Source organism: Cololabis saira, chromosome 7 (genome assembly GCF_033807715.1).
Source record: "Cololabis saira isolate AMF1-May2022 chromosome 7, fColSai1.1, whole genome shotgun sequence".
NCBI classification, from domain to species: domain Eukaryota; kingdom Metazoa; phylum Chordata; class Actinopteri; order Beloniformes; family Belonidae; genus Cololabis; species Cololabis saira.
This window is the reverse complement of record NC_084593.1, coordinates 29,999,382-30,018,726: the sequence shown is the minus strand read 5'-3', so window position 1 is coordinate 30,018,726 and position 19,345 is coordinate 29,999,382. Positions and strand designations below refer to the sequence as shown.

At 40.9% G+C, this 19,345-nt stretch overlaps 1 protein-coding gene across 2 annotated transcripts in view; it reads right to left on the bottom strand.

The window, feature by feature from the left end:
• The window catches only part of kdrl (kinase insert domain receptor like), a 41,974-nt gene that overhangs the window by 15,006 nt on the left and 7,623 nt on the right, over nucleotides 1–19,345 (bottom strand). For both annotated transcript variants that reach the window (XM_061725524.1, XM_061725525.1), the window contains exons 3-19: nucleotides 18,374–18,585; nucleotides 16,675–16,799; nucleotides 15,529–15,688; nucleotides 15,294–15,430; nucleotides 15,031–15,205; nucleotides 14,809–14,935; nucleotides 14,357–14,526; nucleotides 11,785–11,941; nucleotides 9,296–9,407; nucleotides 6,078–6,186; nucleotides 4,688–4,972; nucleotides 4,347–4,493; nucleotides 4,034–4,162; nucleotides 2,589–2,695; nucleotides 2,107–2,236; nucleotides 611–715; nucleotides 141–254 (exon numbers count right to left, since the gene is read on the bottom strand). In XM_061725524.1, coding sequence (XP_061581508.1) covers nucleotides 141–254; nucleotides 611–715; nucleotides 2,107–2,236; nucleotides 2,589–2,695; nucleotides 4,034–4,162; nucleotides 4,347–4,493; nucleotides 4,688–4,972; nucleotides 6,078–6,186; nucleotides 9,296–9,407; nucleotides 11,785–11,941; nucleotides 14,357–14,526; nucleotides 14,809–14,935; nucleotides 15,031–15,205; nucleotides 15,294–15,430; nucleotides 15,529–15,688; nucleotides 16,675–16,799; nucleotides 18,374–18,585 — 2,501 coding nt within the window. The remainder of the gene's footprint in view (nucleotides 1–140; nucleotides 255–610; nucleotides 716–2,106; nucleotides 2,237–2,588; nucleotides 2,696–4,033; nucleotides 4,163–4,346; nucleotides 4,494–4,687; nucleotides 4,973–6,077; nucleotides 6,187–9,295; nucleotides 9,408–11,784; nucleotides 11,942–14,356; nucleotides 14,527–14,808; nucleotides 14,936–15,030; nucleotides 15,206–15,293; nucleotides 15,431–15,528; nucleotides 15,689–16,674; nucleotides 16,800–18,373; nucleotides 18,586–19,345) is intronic.

Here is a 19,345-nt window from a genome sequence, read left to right as displayed (position 1 = left end):
GGTTGAAAGTGCAACAATGAGGTCCAGAGAGATAAGTACACAAATGTAAGACTCTTTAGCAATCAACCGTAAAGTGATCAACTGTCCTTTTGTTTTGCTTAGTCATGTATCTTCTATTTATTTCCCTTTTAAAGACGTACCTCCAGGCTTCGTGCAGGCTCCAAGCAGGTTGACCACATTCAGGTGATGGCCAATGTGGATCAGGATTTTTAATTCTGACATCAGAGCTTTACGCTCATTAGATGTTGCGCCTCCTGCAGAAATAAAGCATTTTAGTGAATAGCTTTAGATATATACAAATTATACTATACTCTCATTTATTCTAAAATATCTACTTACAATAGGAAAGCAAAGAATATACAGAAATGTATTATATTTGTTGCAAGCCTAAAGAAAATGGAATGAGTAGTAGATTGATTAATGAAGAAATTGTATGGAACAAATCTTCAAAATTAATTAATCATTAATTAATCATGTTCTCATTCTCTTTTCATTCCAACCCTATTTCTAATTCGCTGTAAGACTGTAAATGAACCTGCAAGGCCATGTTGACTCATCATGATATCCTTGTATTATTGTTTAGTAATAACGTGATTGTTTGACATCCTACCTTTCAGCATTTTAACTGCAACCGTCTTGCAGGTTGAGAGCTTGTCGATTCCAAATGCTGAGGCCTCAACCACTTTCCCAAAAGCTCCATGGCCGAGGGTTTTACCTGACAAAGTAAGAAGATTTTTGATGAGTCTAAATACTTCCTTTCAATGAAGTAAAAAAATAAAAAATAAATCTGTGTGGGTTCCCTCTAAAGCGGCTAAAATCCTGCTGGGACTCCGATCACAAGGCATTTTTCAGGAGGATTTATGGTTGACTTACACCAGGTTGACAGCCCTTCTCAACGATAAGTAACACTGCAGCTGCAGAAAGGGGTGACACTGCCCAATAGCTTGTAACATTTTACAGCAAAATTTTCCTTTAGATGGGTTTTTCAATACGGGTAAACCTGCCAAAACATGTTGCTTAAATCCTTCCACAATGATAGAAGCGTTTCTTTTCCTCTGAGGCTCTGAGGTGCCAAAACACTAAGAACTTAAGTTGCATTCAGTAACCTCCACAAGAAGAAGCCTGTGAACTACTGCAACATGAAAGAATGGCATTTAATAGGCAACAATTTCAAATAAGCATGATTTTCTGAGACAATTAGTCTGATTGATAATTTCTCACAGGACCATGATGAACAGCCACACATTTCCTGGAAAGGCAGGTCAAACTATCAATTTTGTCTCTCGTTCCCCCTCACAAATATTTCCTTTGTCTTAAAAGAGGTTACATTTATTCAAAGAACTTCTGTAACACTTCAGTGAGTTTCCCAAAACAGCTTGACAAATGCCATGCTTTCTCAGAAAGCTGACAGGGAGCTTGATCTCATTCTTACTCGAACCGCCACCACACCCAAAACAGTCTTGCTTCCTTGTATTCAACCATCTTCTGGTCATTTCTGCTTTTGCTACACCAGGATTAACATATGTAATAAAAGCTTTGCTGGCCTTGGGTACGTTCACAAGGCTCGGATAATAATTCTGTTCATAAGGCCCAGAATCTGGTCAAGTTTTACTACTTCAGTTTCAAGTTATTTTACTGAATGAATGGTTTCCAAAAGATTGTCAGAGTTCCTCTCAGCAAAGAAACTGCTTCTTCCAAATCAGCCTGGCTTTAAGCCATTGAGATGGCTCTACTGTTTGTGACAGAGGCCCGAAAGTTCTCACCTTTCTTGACTCCTCTTCAGGCATAGATGTTTGACATTCAGTAACTTAGGCATGGCATATTCTTACTTAGACGCATAGCTCACAGGGTGTTTCTTTAAGGTTTCATGACAAAGATAAACATTTTCTCTGTGGATCTTCACAAGTGTGCCTCAAGGCTCTGTGCTGGGACTCCTTATCATTGATATTTACTCTACCTCCAAGAGCCACTATCTATTCCAGCTACTATCTGGTAAGAAGCTGGGCTAGATACAATGTGATGCCACCACAATGGTACCTATGAATTTCTTTTCTTTTTTTTCAAATCAAGCTTTTCCAAACAATAATAGGACCACATGATGCTCACCCAGTCGCAGGCGATCACGAGGAAACTCCCATTTGCTGCTGTCATATTGAAGAAAATCATTCTGCTCCTCAAGGGGATATTCATCTGGATCAATGATTATAGATGGACCCATCTTGTAGTGTGCTGGTTGCTGAGGTATTTGGTAAAAAAAAATTATCTTTATGACTGTCTGGATTTTCTTGACCATAATAACCCATTTATGTTTTCCACATGAGTTAGCAAAAAACTCAGAAATGCTTTCTCAGTATGTTCTTCTTCGAGAAATGACAGCACACATAAAACAAAACTCATAAATGTCCATAAATTGCAGCTAAATTTATGCTCCGTTCCATGTATTTCATAACAAGCATGAGTCAGCTGCCTGCAGGATCTGAATTAGCTGGCATCGAAAAAAGGGAAGTGCAGAATTTCACAAATACAGTCATCTTTTTAAATGTTAATTCAACCTTATTTCTTAGAAAAGCAGTAATGCATGGCCTTACCTTCCTTAATTTACGAATGAAGAGGATAAGCATCAGCCATAGGAACGTGGCAGCTGCTCCAGTACACACTAGAATGATGACCTCAACGTTTGGCTTTCCTTCATCTCCTGGAAAGAGGAGTGCTGTCATGAACTGCTCAACTTTGGCAGAAAATATCATTATAACTTTTTCCCCCCATTAGCTGTCCTGTTTTACTGATAGACTTCTTGAGGAATATGACCAATAGAAATTAGTATGTTAAAAATGTACAAATAAATCGTGTACTTCTCAAGTGATGATGCTGACTCTTATGTAACATTGTTTTTCCTCACTCCAGTTCATTTATTTATTTCCTATTTTTTATAGTCAAAGTGAAAAGGAATCGGAAACACACTTTTTTATTTATTTCTGCTTTATGTGGGACATGCATACCACTCTTTTTCACAAGCCTTTTCTTACAAGAATCCTCTTTGTAACCATCCATGGTGACACTTTGAAAGCTAAAACCCCCTAAACCAGGACAAAGGTTTTCTTTAACTAATTTCAACCAGCCTGTGACTAAACAGGAACAGCAGAGCATGCACATAACTTGTTGCTTTATAGTGACGAGGGAAATGTCAAAAATAACTAAAAACTGATAAGAAAGTTGTTTAAGTGTCTACATGTGGACACAACTGCTTAAATAGTATCTCTTCTTTAATCTTAGATATAAAGATAAACAGGAATATTTTAAGAGCAGCCTTCTACTCCAGCTATGTACTCTGTGTGTTTCCAGTTCCTCGCTGGCTGCAGTCGTCAATCTTTTAAGACTCATTGGTGGACCTCTTAACACTTGACAGAGGTTATGTCCTCTTGATTAGTGCCCTCATCCGAAGCCATGCTATAAAAACCCAGGAAGAAATTCACTTGGCATTCATGGAAGCTGCAATTCTTCTGACAGTAATGTGTTTTTTCTTCCCAAGTAAGACCAAAGATATTTGTGGTGATTACTTGAAAATGACATGCCAGGAAAGCCTCTATAGACACCAGGGAAAACAAAACAAAACAAACAAACAAACAAACTTGAACAACTTGGAGAGTTAACAGATTCTTAATGTTACAGTAAAGGCAGGATAAGTGATTTTTGGATAGCATTAACCCTGTTGATATTTGAACACGAACAAGCCAGAGAGCTTCCAACTTCCCCATCATAAAAATCATAGTTCCACAGCAAGACCAACAGCACAAGCACAAACCCTCCCCCCTTTGGGGGTCAGGAGATGAAATGTGTTCTGGTTTGGGGGGCAGACTGGCTCTACTGTTTGTTTCTGCTTTATGGAGCCAAGGGTGGGAATAAAAACCAGATTTATTTACAGTGTACTCATGAGATGAACAGCTCACAGAGAGATGCTCACAAAAAAAGAAATTGACTAAATCACTTGTCCCACCTTTGATGAGTAGTCCATGTACCACAGTTTCTGACTCACCTAGGACTGTGACAACAGCACTTGTTTTCGCAGAACCCTCATCATTTTGGGCCACACACTCATAGAGACCCTCGTCTTCTTTCTTCACCCTTTCGATGACCAGAGTCCCATTCTCCCCCAGGGTGACACCTGAAAATGCACAAACATCCAGTTAATTTAGAATTAACACCACAAGAATTAAAAAGCCAGTGCAGTTCAACACTTAAAAAACAATTTTTTTGTCCAGCGCAAAAGTGGTTACAACAGTGAAATTACATTGATGGTTTTGTTTTATTGTATATCATAAGACATGCAATATTATTCTCAAGGATACCTGGACTTTCTTCCATTTGAAGACCATCTTTGTACCACACGATGCTGGGACGAGGAACTCCTGAAGCGTAACAAGCCATGACCAGGGTGCTGCTACTATTCACATCTTGATTAGTCAGATTTTGACTCAGCCAGGGCCGCTTTCTCTCTGCACCAAACGAAACATTTCGGTTTTATTTAGACACAGACTCATCAAATGTTGCAAGGTTTTTTCTCGTTGTCCCTTTTTATGGTAGTCTAATGCAGACATAGCAATTTCAAAACATACACAATTTGTGGAAAGATTTTCTGTCATTCACAAAAACTGGTGACATGATCCGTTTTTCAAATTCTCCAACTTACCATCCACAATTAATGCAGCTGTCTTGAGTTCAGCCCTCTTGTGGAGCTTGTATGCTTGACACTTGTAACCTGTGGTGCTGTTTTGGGACACATTGTGCAGATAAAGACCGAGAGTAATGGAGTATTGGCTGAGCTGCAGGCTGGACACACTCGAAGTCACTGGTCGATTCCTGGAATCCAACCACTGCAGACTTGTATACAAGTAACGGGTTGCCCGACAGGTGAGGGTGATGTTGTCCCCCTCTATAGCTTTCTGTGGCTGGATGGTAACTTCTTCTGGGTGATCTGAAAGAACAGCGTGGTAAATTAGAGTTCTGTTGCAGTAAATCCTCTTCAGCTAAAAATATATTCAGTGGCCAGAACGTCATCTGTTTTGCATGCATGCACGTAATGCGCTGGAGATCCTAATTTGTACAGAAGTTTAACACATAAACTTTTTGTCAGAAGTGCCGGAATGTCCTTTTCTTTTTCGCTGTTATTTCCTGTTTCATCACCATTAATTGGAAACATGTTGGTGGACAGCATTGCTGATGGTGCTTCTGCGCTCATCCGACTGGAGCGAGGCTGACTATGTGACCCAAGGGAGCCAGAGTGTGCTTGTTTATTCAGTTTGCTGGAAAGCATTCTCTGTTCCATAAGAGAAGACAGCTGTTATTACAATTGTGCTCGTCTTTTTTTTCAGCATTCCACCACTCTCCATCTTCCTCACCTCTGGAAGGGAGCTGGATTCGTCATGAGGACTCTCTAACTCTGGGAGGATAATTCTTGGTACTTGGCATCCCCTTCTATTAAAAGGATCATCTAGAGCCCGCACTCCTGTAAAAGTCAGTCCTTCACCTTACAGGAGACGTGATTAACACACTTCATTCACTTTATTGCGAAGTGGACTATGATCATGTGCAGCAACACTTCAGCCCTGCGGCTATTACATAACCCTCTCAATGGTTGATTGCTTTGGGAACACTTGCAAATGCTCAGATGCACATAAAAAAGTAACATTGTATTGCATATGTGGGCTTGGAGAAGAAGAGGAATGACCTGCTGGCACCAGCACAGGAATCCAGTTATTCATAGCTGTTTTTAAAAGTGTGCCATTACAGCTCTCCATATGGCTCAGGACACCTTCGCCTCACTTCCGCCCTGAAGCTATTCAGCTACAGTGGGAGATGTTTTCAATTAATGCCCCCCTCTGGTCTTTTTATTGCACAACACAATCTGCACATTCCTTCCCTGTTCTTGCAGTTCATTGCAGCATGAACTGTAGCTCATTTGAAATAATCCAGCGCCTCGTATGGCTGTGCCTTGTAATTAGACTGGAACTATTTTGCATGCAATTTCAACCAAGCAGCTGTGATTTAAATGATGAAATGTCAACGTTTGCTCCACTCACCATCAACGTAGAAAGGTATGGCTATTGTGCTCTTGCCCTTTTCGTTCTGGGCCATGCAGCGGTATTTTCCTGAAACACGAGCCTCTCCAATCACCAGGGTACTCACAGTCTAGGACAGTTAATTTCAATTAAACATCAATCAAAAAGATCACCATTTCAGTTTAGATTTGCATCGGATTAATCGTTGGTACTTCAGCCGTCATCATGACATGCGGTTTTAAAGTAATTTAGTCTCTGTCAAACCAATGAAACATATATTTAAAGTCTATTTCATGGAAGCACTTATCATGACATATTCAATTTACAGTACAGCAAGAAGAGGATTTTAGAGGCTCAGACTGATAAAATAATAAGTAAAACTTGTGCAAGAGCCAGACAGTGTAGGATTTAGTATTCATAGTGACATCTGAGGGGAAATTAGTCCGCTACATCCCAGTCAGTGAATGATGTGGGCGTATTGTCTGGAGTAAGCTGGCCATAACTTCGTATCCATGAGACATTTTCAGCGGCATTGTGCTCATGATACAAATGGTCAGGCGGCATGTGAATGATCGTTTGATCACATCATCCAGTCTATGCTGATATGTCATCTGTCAAAACATGATGGAGAGCTCTTGTGGTATTATGTTACAGCTATAACTCTGCCTAATGTAACCTGAGATAATTCTACACTCCTGTAGATGAGACCTGAGCAGACGCACTGTGACCTGTGTGCCCATGGTGTCCCCCATGTTTTCCTTATACTGTGACCCGGACCAGTCTGCCTCTCCGCTGGGCCTTGTGGAGAGCCACGCAAAGGCCCAGTCCAGATTATGTTCTCATTCACGGGCCAGCACAATTTATGTGGGGTGACAGAGAGGAATTTGCTTCCAACAAATCCCTCATCTTTTAAACTGCTGCTTGTTATCTTTGACCCTTAGTCCTAACCCTCGTAAAACACCAGCGACTGGCTACAAGTACTTGTAAATAAGTAGTGCCTCGCTATTTATGTCAGGCACATATTACAACTAATGTCTATAAAAATGTCCAAGTTGATACTTACTTAGAGTGAAAATAATTCAATCAGAAATATAGTTCAAACTTAATAAAGAAGCAGCTGTCAATAAATAAATGTAGCTCAAAAAAAGTGAGCAAATAATTGAATTTGAGCCTGTGGTTGACCCAGCCTCATGTAGTGGGTTTCTTTGACTTAAGCCTATTGACAGACTGAGGTAAGACTGCAAAGGCCTGCTCTTAATTATGTCTAGGTTTAACAGTTTTAGTAATTCATTTCTTCAGGGCATTTGCAGTGATGTTTATTATTTCTTCACTGTTTCTTTTAGGTTTGCACATCAGTGTGTTATTTAATGTATATCACAGACCAGTTCCTCAGGGATGAGGTGCAGAAAACAATATTTTGATATATACTCGACACATACTGTACATCTGCTGAAATTTTCCAGTTTTCTTGAAATTTTTGTTTTGACACTAAAACAGCCCATGATTATTTCCCATGTTCTCACAGGTAACTCTGCAGGGTTCAATGTGTAAATCTCTGTTTCGAAACTTTTGGCACATGGCCATAAAAGGTTTAGTACTCTCAGTTCTGACTATAACCACAGTTGAAAAGATTTCCCACAGCTAGAATAAAAGATGCCTCTTTGACAAAATCCCGAATGAAGAAGCAGTCGTTTCATTTACTGACTTTCTGCGTATGAAAAGATCGTGAAATAGGAGTGCATTTCACTCTAATAAAAGGTAAATGAAGGATGTCTGTCAGTTACGGGTGCTTCAAATGCTCTCTTTGAAAGATACCTTGCTCCCTGCATGAGGGCTTTTTGGACAGAAGGAAAGACAAAGATAATTTCCCCTGGTTTCAGTCTACTCAGGTGAGTAAACTCAAAGTCTGAAGCCAGATGCTAATCTTTCATCCTGAGATACTTTTCATGTTTCCATTATACTTTTGCACAAAAGAAAATCGAATCTCTGAAAAGTTAAATATAAAGACAAACGATAAAGACAGCGCTGCAGGGGGTCAGTGTTTCCATTGATCACTGATTTTCGACTACGTTGCCCTGCAAGACTTCACTTCAAAGCAACAAAAAAGAAAATCATTGATGAAAATGGACTAAAACATCTTTAGTCTGACAAATAATAGCCATTGCTGCTACCGCTGCCAGATGATGAGGGCAGTGGATGATCATTCAAATGATTATTCAGAAGCCCTTATATAATCCAAAATGATTAAGTAGGATTACAGCATAACTACCTCGTATTAATAAGACTAAAAACAGCTGGAAATGAGATTTTGATGACTTTTGATGACGTTTGATGACGTGGATATTCACAAAAAGCGTTTCCTTTACACTTTTGTGAATAAGTGGATCCTCGAATTGGCTGAAAAACCACCTCCTGGAGGCACAAAAAGGTTTATTCGATATTTGGGAGTTTTTTTTTTAATTGGTGCCATTGCCATTACAGTATTTCTTTTTTCGATATTTGGTTTTGCGCAAATCTAGGGGTAATGGAAACACGCCTACTGTTTTTATGCACAGTTCCTGAACTGGCTAACTGTGATTTTTCAGAAGCAGTGGGACTGTGTCTGCAGGCTGAGCAAACAAACCTCACACTATGCATTACTGAGGTCTTTACAGGGTCTCTGTAAAAGCTGTGAGCAGTTGGTGACTTTGAAGGTAGGTTGTATGCTGTCCACCCAGTCGGACCTAGCAAACAATGTAGGTATTTTCTTTTGTCATGGACTGAACATATCTTTTTCCTCAGTTATGTTTGGGTAATCAAGATGTATGTTTATATTGGCTAAGCTCCTCCTCCTCCTGCTATAACGGCCACCACCGGCCTTGATTTACACATGCCTTTCTGGCTCATTATTCAAAGACTAAATCATCCCTCTTTATGTGCAACCATGAATAGCAAAAATGATTTCCAACAAAAAGAAGTTGCAGAGACATTTTAAAATTTTGGCCCTAGATACAGAAAAAAGAAACGTAAGCAAGATAAAATGAATCATTTTCACTGCAGTGGGAAGAAATCTGTGAGGATGTGAGATGTTGAAACTGGCCCTGAAGACCAGAGATCATCAGACCTCTATTTGTTATTACTTATTATCCAAGTCATCCTATTTAAGTGCTCACTACTGTTTGTCAGCCTCATTTTGAAAGCAGCATGTACCTTGTAAAGTGCATCCAATATTTAAATAAATGTTAGGTTTAATTACATACCTTATTTTTTCCTTTAATCTCCTCAGTCTTGAAATCTGTGCTTCTGATGGTGTTTGAATTTCTTCCCCCAACGCCATGCTTGACCAGGACTGGCTCAGTGTTATTGATGCAACTGCAACAATAAAAAAAAAATATATATATAGATAAAACAATCTAACAAGATTGATGCATCAAGGATCTTTTTTTCATAAAAATTAAGATTTCCGGGCTTTGAATTAGGAGCAATCAAGCATATCCTGTAAACCTCATATAATTATGATGTATAACTTTATATCTAATTGTTAAAGCCCTCTGGTTAATCAGGAATCTCATCTGGGCAGAGTCTAGGTCTTGGCTCAGACGGAGTGAGCCTTAATTTAACCCTCCGCCCCCTCCTTCACCGCCCGTGGTGGTGAACAATCAGCCTGATGAGTGGAGAGGCAGGAGGAGGAAACAGCAGCAGCGACAGGAAGGGCTGTGCTGTGCGTCACCTATACAGGAACCCCCTCTCCCACAACCCCCACAACCACACGCTCTGGCCACAGGAGATAAGGTTGATCCCAAGGCCTTGATGGCTAGCAAGGGACCGCTGATAACTTTTCAACCTGGTGATAAAGACATCCTTATATTTCTGCGCCCGTTACACGACCAGCCTCATTCCATAATCCAACAATAGTGAGCCCACCTCCCCGTTAAACCCCTCCCCACACCCTGTTTCCCCCTCACTGTCCAAACTCCAAAGATTAAGATGAGATATGATCTTGAAGGGCTCTATTCTGGATTTACAGTGACATGTGCTTTGCGGGGTCAGGGCAGTATAAAACAAACATTTTATACAATTGGTCTCCCACCAGGCTGTAGCTGTTCCTCTGTCTCGTTAGCTGCCTGCCGCAGCGCAGCCACTGTTCCTGGTGCCAGCTTTGATTATCTTTAGGCCTGCGAAAACACTCGCTTTGACCTCTGCTATTTATTATCATAAATCTTCAAAGTTAAAGTTGTTCTTCTACAAAATCTGATGAATAAAATAATGGGGGCACTGTTGGATTAGCACCACCTAGCATGTTAAATAATTTAGTCCGTTTCAGTCCACACTGTTGTTTTTGTCAGTGGAGTCTGTGCCTGATAAGTCAAGTGTAATGGTCCATTGTTTTCCTGATCACATAACTCGCAGTTCTGCTGTCCTAATGTTGATTTTGTTTGTGGGTTCATTACGAGGTCGGCATTTGTGCAGTGAGTCAGTTCTGTTCAGCTTTTTAATAGCTCTGGGAATCTGAGATTAATATATCTTCCCCGTGTTTCCCATTCGGGCCCACAAAGCAACTGACCACAAACGAGAGGGCAATTCTCGAGGGCATCATCTCTTTGATTTATGTGTCATGTTCTGGGACAAATTCAAATGATTCAAAGTAGATCAAATACTACTGATAAAAATGGGATCCCTGGGTTGGACTGGTGTCTTTGCTTCCAACATTTACATCTCTTAACCACTGATGCAGGTTGTCTGTGTGATTGTGAATTTGATCCAGATGTGTGGATATTTTGATTTTCTGCTCTTAAATGGCTGTAAAACTTTAGAAACACGACTTCATGGGATTGATTAAGATTCTTCGAAACTGTGTTTCAGTCAGACAAATGATGGAAAGCAGGTAAGAGTGCCATGCGGCAACATTTCACTGCATTAAAGCACAGTTTTACAGACACACATCTACCTATGTAGACCTACCCTTTCGCTTCCAACTGGGGCAAATGTCAATATATGTCTTCACATAAAAAGTTAACTACGCTTAAGATATGCATTAAGTACATTTCCAAGCTGACAGGAAACAAAAAAGGGAAAAATGCACCAAAGAAATTCTATTTTTGAGACACATTTTTGGATTATTTCTTTTTTTTTCAGCTGCTGGTCTTTTTTGTAATATGCAGTCTATTATGAGGGTAAAATATTGATTGCCTCAATCGTCAAAAGGATCTTCTGCTTCCCCTTATTTTCATTAACCTTTATGAACGTGAAGTTTCAAAAATATTATTTATTTCTCATATGCTTCTTTGTTCTTGGTTTTCAAGCATCAGCGTCTATGTAGAGAAGTCTGCCAGGGTTGACCCCTCTCCTGTTCAAGCCAGATTTTAACCTTGTGACCTATGTATGATATTGAGGAGAAACATGCTCTGCTTTGGTCTGATTCCCACAATCCTTCACTGTACATGATCTAGGAGCTGTTGAAACTGGGGGAAAAAAAGGTGCAGTCATAAATTTCCCTACACTTCTGAAAAGTGTAATAAAAAACTGAACAATAGTATGGGTCACATCATCAAAATGTACAATGCAGAAAACATAGGGGGTTCTAGCTATGAAATTCTTTAGATTTGCAGTATGTTCTTTCAACATGACGCAAGCACGAAACACTTTACAGAGCTCAGACGTTTAGTCAAGTGGCCTGTATTACATACATGCTTAAAACAAAGTGGTCTTTAAATTTTAAGACAGGAGTAAATAAATAAAGGTGACTCACTCTATAAGTGTTGGGTCTGAGTAACACGGTTGCCACAACCAGAGGATTGTTGGCGAGGGCTGAGCGTGAACAGTGCAGGTAAGCTGATGCTGCCTGCCAGACATGTAAGGCTGCACGTCCACGCTGGTGAGCTCCGTTTCCAAAATAGTCGGCTTCACTATGAGGGAGAAGTGCGCATGAATGGACAGACAAACAAAAACAAAGAAAAAAAAGAGAGAAACAGGTTAGATGAGCCATCCCCACCATGCTTGTTGTGGTATCTCATAATGTCTTTATAATGAGGAATGACAGTCATGATGGATAGCCGTGAAAAATGTGCCACTGACACCAATTGTCCTTTATGCACTGCATGGAAGAAGAATGGCAGGATGATTGGCTCGCCCAGGGCTGCAGGTCAAACAGCGACCCTGCTGTGGCCCATGCTTAGGTCAGGGATTTAACCACATGTGCTATAATGAACTACAGGCTGAAATACTCGTGCCAGCCCAGCAGTGTTGTGCAAGTTCGTACTTCTCATGAACTAGTTCAAAGTTCAGTTCACATAGTTTAAAAATGAACAGTTCACGTTCATAGTTCACCATTTTCGGTTTCTAGTTCAAATTCAGTTAATTTCAATATTTTTAGGTGAGAAGTACGAATGAAACGCCACCCTATCCTAAAACTGTTCACCGTACCAGTGGTCTTCATCCCTGGTTCTCAGGACCTTGTCCTGCATATTTTAGATGTTTCCCTTCTTCAGCACCCTGAAGCAGGGTCATTAACATTAACTAACTGTCATTAACAGACTTGTGCACACCTGGATGACAAGCTGATGACGACCATTAATTAGAATCAGTGATGATGCAAAGAAACATCCAAAACATGCAGGACAGGCGGTCCTGAGGACCAGGGTTTAAGACTCCTGCTGTAGACAATCATGTATTGTCCTAGTGGCTTTTCAACCTTGAGGCTGTAAATCTCCAACAATGTAGTCCATTATCAGTTTGTCTACCTGTTGCTGGGAAATCAAACCACTGAAGGATGCAGGCGGTGTAACTGGGGTCGTTTGGGGCTGCTGGGTCTTCTTGGTCTTTCCTGATCACTTTTTTTGATTGTCAAGGACTTGCAGATATTTTCTCACACTGGACGGATGCTTTAACTCCACATGGCAGACGCTCAGACTTGTTTTCTCAGCACAGGTGGACATCATTTGCACAGAAAGGTTAGATTTTTACCGTCTGACTATTTGGGAGACGATATGTAAAATTCCTGCAGATAATGATAAGCGGATCGTCATCTGACGGCTCGCTGACGCTGCGTCTGCAACGTCTCTCTTCACCTGTCATTCGTAAAGTCTGCACCGGGCTCGGGCCACAGTTGCCATGGAGCTGGTGCCCGTTGTTATGCTGGTGTGCGCTGCATTGTGGGTAATGTAGTGTAAAGTCGTCGTCTCGTCGAGTATTTTAAATGTGCCGCCCGCTGGTGAAATGAGAAGGATTATTCCGTAATTGGACCTAAACGGTGAAACTGAATCTGAACAGTTCAAATTCCAGTTCGTGATCTGCAGAATGAACAAGTTCACGTTCAAGTTTATTATTTGCAAATATGTTGCCCTCAGTTCAATGTTCTCACAGAAATTAACGTGTTTTCAATGAACGCGTTCATGCACAACACTGCAGCTCAGGGGGGCAGCAGCACCACTCAGCCGTGCTCGGCATCAGCCATCATCACGTAGAGCACATTGTCAATGTGGAGAACTGAGGAAACTTTAAACAACGCTGATGAACAAAGTTTAAAATAGTTCCATAATTGACAACAGGGATCTTTCTTTACTTTGTTTATTTGTGTCTTGTGCGTTTTATTTTTTGTCATGCCAATAAATAAAAGTTGTGTGAAGCAAGGTCAGTCAAGGATCATAAAACGGTTTATACAAGCCAGAGAGGGGGTCTGATTTTTCCACTTTTTGGCACGCAATTGGGATTCCTCTGAAATGTTTGAAGAATGCAGTGCAAGAGGCAACACCCCCCCACACCACCACCCCTGCCCCACGCCCCCCCTTACTGGGAAGCTGCACCTCTCTGTTCTCTATACCAAGCACCTCCACAATAGACATGCTCCAATATTTACAACCTCAAGTGTTAACAGTTACCAGTGTCCCCTATAGATAATCATGTCAATTTATTTCATGCCCCCTTTTTGTTATTTTCTGGCTGTATACATATTGCATGGCACATGTTTATATGAGTAGCCCTGCTCATACACATGGTTAAGATGCAAATGAGTGCAGGGAACTGGGGGGTGTGGAGCGGCTGGAGTCTGTGTGCACAGTTGAGCTCAGGCCATTTGCACACTGTGCCAAGTCCCTTCAAAAGAGCCCCAATAATCAACAACAGCTGCCCCTGCTACGTCAATCCAGCTCTGGAGTCAACAAGCCCCTAAATTCCTGTCATACTGGAGCTGCTACCTGCCGTCCAGTGAGCTGCACTGAGAGCAGCGGCGGCAGCAGTGCAGGGGCAGATTCAGCGCGCAGCAAAAGCACTGCTGGATTTCCTCAGTATCAGCAGCTATCACCAGGTTTATGGTAATGGCTTACCGTCGACGACCAGAGTGTAGCTCAGATTTCTGTACACGCCCTTCAGTTTGTTGCCCAGGCTTATGGTGAAGATGCCTGCATGCTTTTCCTGCACATCAGTAATGGCCAAGCTATAACTCGACATCTTGTAACAGGTAGAATTCTTCTCGATGAGGACGCCGTCCTTATACCTGAAAAATAGAAAGAAGTAAATTAATTATACAATTAGACGCTACTAGTAATGTTTTCAGAGCTTTTCAAAGGCTTGAGATTGACTGACCTAAACTAGACTGGCTTAGACGTTCTCTATTAGGTGAAGGAGATGTTAGATTATAAAGTTTTGTACTGGATTGAAGTATTTCATCACTTGGAGGAGAAAAACAGTTTGTGCTTGTGCTACATGTACTGTATGCTCACAGTTTCATATGCACCTCACGCACTTTATTTATTTTTCACTGTAAACCATTACATACCAATCTATCATATCTGGCTGTGGTAAAGCGTTGACCTTGGGCTCAAACACAACCCTCTTCATTCCTTCACTGGCTTTCACTTTCACAGAACGTTCATTCTTGTAGGAGATGTTGATGAATGGATGCTCTGCATTGGGAGATAAATGACAGACTATAGTATCCACAACAAAAGAATAACTAGTTATCATTAAATAGTAATCACAGTATCCAACGCCTTCTCACCATAGACGATGACTTTTGCTGAAGCATCCATGTGTTTTGTGGGTTCAAGCTCAGCTTTGCAGCGATAAACTCCTCTATCCTCCATAGTAACATTTGGCAACACCAAAGATTTACTCATCTCATAAACGTGAGCACGATTGAGGAGTTTAACTTTTCCTGTAGAGTGTCGGTTGTCCTGAAGACAAAGACAAAACCATAAACACCAGTCCTGCAATGTGTGCTGACTCTCCATTTACAAGAAAAATACTAAACCCTAAACTTACTCTTCTTTTTGGAAAATCCCAGATGAAGTGGATTCTTCCGTTATAGGTGGTCTCACCACTACAATTGAGGACGAGGGTGTCACCGACCAACACTTTAATGCGCTCCGGGGTGATTTTCACATTATTAAGGACAAGCGCTGTAAAAATAGAGACACATATAAAGATACTGGGAGATGCTAAACACAGAGAGAAATCAAAATTTCTGCCAACAATGTAAGCCAGAATATGGACTCACTCTGTCTCTGAGGGAGGTACAATGAGTCAAACGAACGGCCGTCGATCACGGTCCTGCAGATGAACATTGTGTACATTGTGTAGGGACCATAGGGAATTGTGAAGCCCACCTTTGGATCCCATAGCAAGTCTTTAATGATCTGCTTTTGTAAATTCTTCTCCTGCAATAATAAAAGGCAAAGCTGTTATTTTCAATTACACTTATAATGTGTGTTAAAGATCACAGACCCAGACAGACTGAGGAGGAAGGCACTCAACTTGATTAAATATGCAACTCATGCTTTACTGGGCTCACTTCGGCGGAGACATCTGGTATATCTAATTGCTTTTTATTGTTTCATGGAGTGTGTCCCCCCCACAGTCATTTATGCAGTGGAGCACATAGCACTGGGAACTTGGAAAAGGATGTACGTGTGTGCTACTGTTTGTTCCCATGCCAGGATTTAAGGCTGGAAGAGGAGGCAACGGGAAGAGACGGTGGAGGAGCAGGAAGGAGGAGTGCCATAGATTTACTAATAGCAGGAAGATTGCACTACCACAATCTGTGCCATCAGTCTGATGTTTTTGTTAACAGCTGGCACAATGATAGGTGGATATCAAGCACAGATAAGGCAAAAAAGCGCCTTTGTGGTTGGTGTGAAAAGTTTTTCTGGGATCAAATGATAGGCTCTGTGTAATAAGATAATGTATGTGTCGTTTCCTGCTACTTGACACACTGTGTGCTGTTTTTCTACAGCATTTCCTGGTGTTTGCATGAGATGCAGGACCAAATTTAGTCTGAGAATGTATTCTGGGAGAAGCACTCCTAGAACACCTTCCTCCTCCAGGAAGCAGACACCATGACTCCGCTTGTGGCCCCTGAGCTTCCCTCCGACAAGCCACTGTCCTGCTCTGTTTCTGAGCGTTAAGACATTTTTTTTTTTTTTTTAAACATACATAGAGTGTGAGAACCAACAAAAAAAAGGACACTTTGATGTAATATTTACAACAATCTTGTTTCCCAGATGATATGATTGTCTTCAAAGTCCATGCCCACCAAAAGCTTTGGAGCACTGTTATAATTGCGTACATTGAAAAAAAAAAAAACAATTTAACCCACAGCTGCACATCTACAAGGTGTAAAATGATTGTCTTTGCAGGGCCTTACCCCAATCAGTGTTACGGAAAAATCAGACGAGGTTGTCCGGCAGGGAATGGTGAGGTTTGTCTCATGTCGGTAGACGCTCAGAACATCAGCTCCAGAGTGGGGATCCACAAATGGTTGTTCAAGATCTGATAAAATGCATGATAAAAGATGATGGAAGTGTATTAAATAATACAATGCCTTCTTAAATGCATGTTACAAAAACAACATTTAATAGTATAAACCTTTATTGACAGAACCACATTACGAAATGTAGTTGTTTGCTCTGACCAACCAAGGAAGAGTTTGTGTACTTTTCTGTGAGGTTCTCACCTTTTTGGGGGTTGTTTTCACTTGAATTCGTATGAGTTTAATTCCACGCTTCATAAACACATAAATTCAGCTTATTGGTCTGAACTAGTCGGTCTGCTACCTATCTAGGTCATGCCCCAACTCTCGCTCAGTGTCAATTGGGATGGAGCCAGTTAAGGCCACACAATAGCTGAGTGGGTGTAACAACTGGATGGATTGAACTGAGTAAGGGTAATGACAGGGCATTTGATAGAGAGATCTGGCCAGATAAGGCAGCCGGCTAGCTCCTACTGAGCAACCAAGGATCAAACGACGATTCTGGGAACTTGAAGGCTACACAAATATTCTGTGATTGGTGTGAGGTCAAGCATTTGTGGTGTGATGAAGGGGTTAGTATCTGAAAAGAGACCGTGGAACATAATCTAATAAACAATTAAAGGCCTTTGAAAAGAGTGTGCTAGACTAAACACAGGCACAGCAGGCCAGGCAAACTGGGACCCACATTCCCCAAGCAACAGGAGAGGAAATGCATCCAGCTTTGTGCAGTAGCTAACTATTCCTTGGACCAATATCTAAGAACTTCACGTTTACATGAACATGGCTAAATGGTCTGATGCTAAAATTTAAATTTGCATTCCTCATAGGACTATTGCTTAGCACAGTCTCCATTTAATGATACTGTTACAGCAACTGCTGCAATGTGATGCTTTAGGAAAACAGTAGCTGAACCAGGAAATCAGTCGATGACCAGAGCTTCCTGTGCAATCAAGTTTACACTTTAACCTCTAAAATAAACCTCAACGCTAGAGAAATACTTCCTCTTTAAAAAAAAAAGTCTTTCTCTAATAGAAAGAGACTTGTGGCACAGTAGCTTTGATTCCATCACGTTAAAGTCAGCATCACATGTTTTTTGTAGCAGGAAATGTGTGTTGACACACTGAGGACAAGGGTAAAATTCATAATCTGTAATCTTGTTATCTTGGTTTTTTTTTGCTATTTTTGTTTTTATTTACCTTTCTGTCCATTATTTCTAGATGATTGTATTCATTATGTTGGTTCAATGTCCTGGTTCTTGTATCTTAAAGGAACTACTACATTATTTATTGCTAATTTGTTAGGTTTTTTTTTCCATCACTAGATTCCTAAAACTGGGGCAGAAGATGATCACAATCATCACAAACCCTTTGTGCCTTTTAAAAGCAAACAAGACAAGAAATTAAAGAGGAAATAAAATAAGAAAATCTGAGATAAATTACTAATTAAAAAATAATTAAATTATGAACAGACCAGTTCATGGTATTCTAGTTTTGCTTATGTTGGACAATGATTTACTTTCTGGAATAAAAGGACACCCTGCAGTATGTAAAATTCAAAACCAGTATCAGATGAGGAGTGTTTTAGGAGGTCGAACCTTTAACGTAGACATAGGTCGAGGTCACATGATCCAAACCATTTCTGGAGTATTTGCAGGTGTACGTCCCCGTGTCACTGCCGCTCAGGTTTGTGATGGTCAGCCTGCTGCAGTGGGAGTAATGTCTGGCATCACACTTCTCCACCCTGACCCCCTCCGATGAGAGGGATCGCTGGGCATTGCCGAGCGTCCAGTGCAAGACGCTGCGACCTCTGACAGAAGACAGAAAGCGGCAGGATGAAATGCAATTGAAGCAAAAATATTTATCTATTCTCTGTGGAGAAAACACCACATAGCTTGGAGCTATTTTTAGAAAACGTGTCACAGCTGGCAAACGACCTTACAAGCTTTGCAGTCCAAAATGACAACAGCTGCTTCCACCCATGGGACTTTCTGGCCTGATCTTTATTTTAAGTTTATTTGCAGTTAATCTCAAGTTATCCGATACCTTGAACTTTCACATGGGAACATGTTTCTCTTGAAAGATGTGCTTCGCTAACACATTCTTTCCAACCAGAATCCATTTCAAAAACTCTCATTAAAGAGATCCCAGAGGAACATCAAGCATGTCTTGCATACCATTGCCTTTGCCTGCAAATTTCTGGGCAAACCAGCCAACAGTTCTCAGCCATTGACAGAAAACAACGCAGCGCTGCTTGGCCCAAGCATCTTAACATAGGGCCTTGTAGGGAATCATTACGTTAGATAGACACGAGCCCTTGCATATTCTTTGCATGCCAGCGAAATGGCAAAATACCATGAATTTTTTCACAAACACGAAAGCGGCACACTTGGGACCAACTATTCCTCAAGGAAATGTAGAGACTGATAAATGTGGACCACCATCACTGGTTTCTGTCAAGCGTTGTCCCTGCTTCTTTGAGGCCTGAGACTCAGACATGTCTTGTTGATTTTCCCATTGGCCTTTCTCTCATTATGATGACACCAAAGTCAACATTTAAAGTCTTCAGT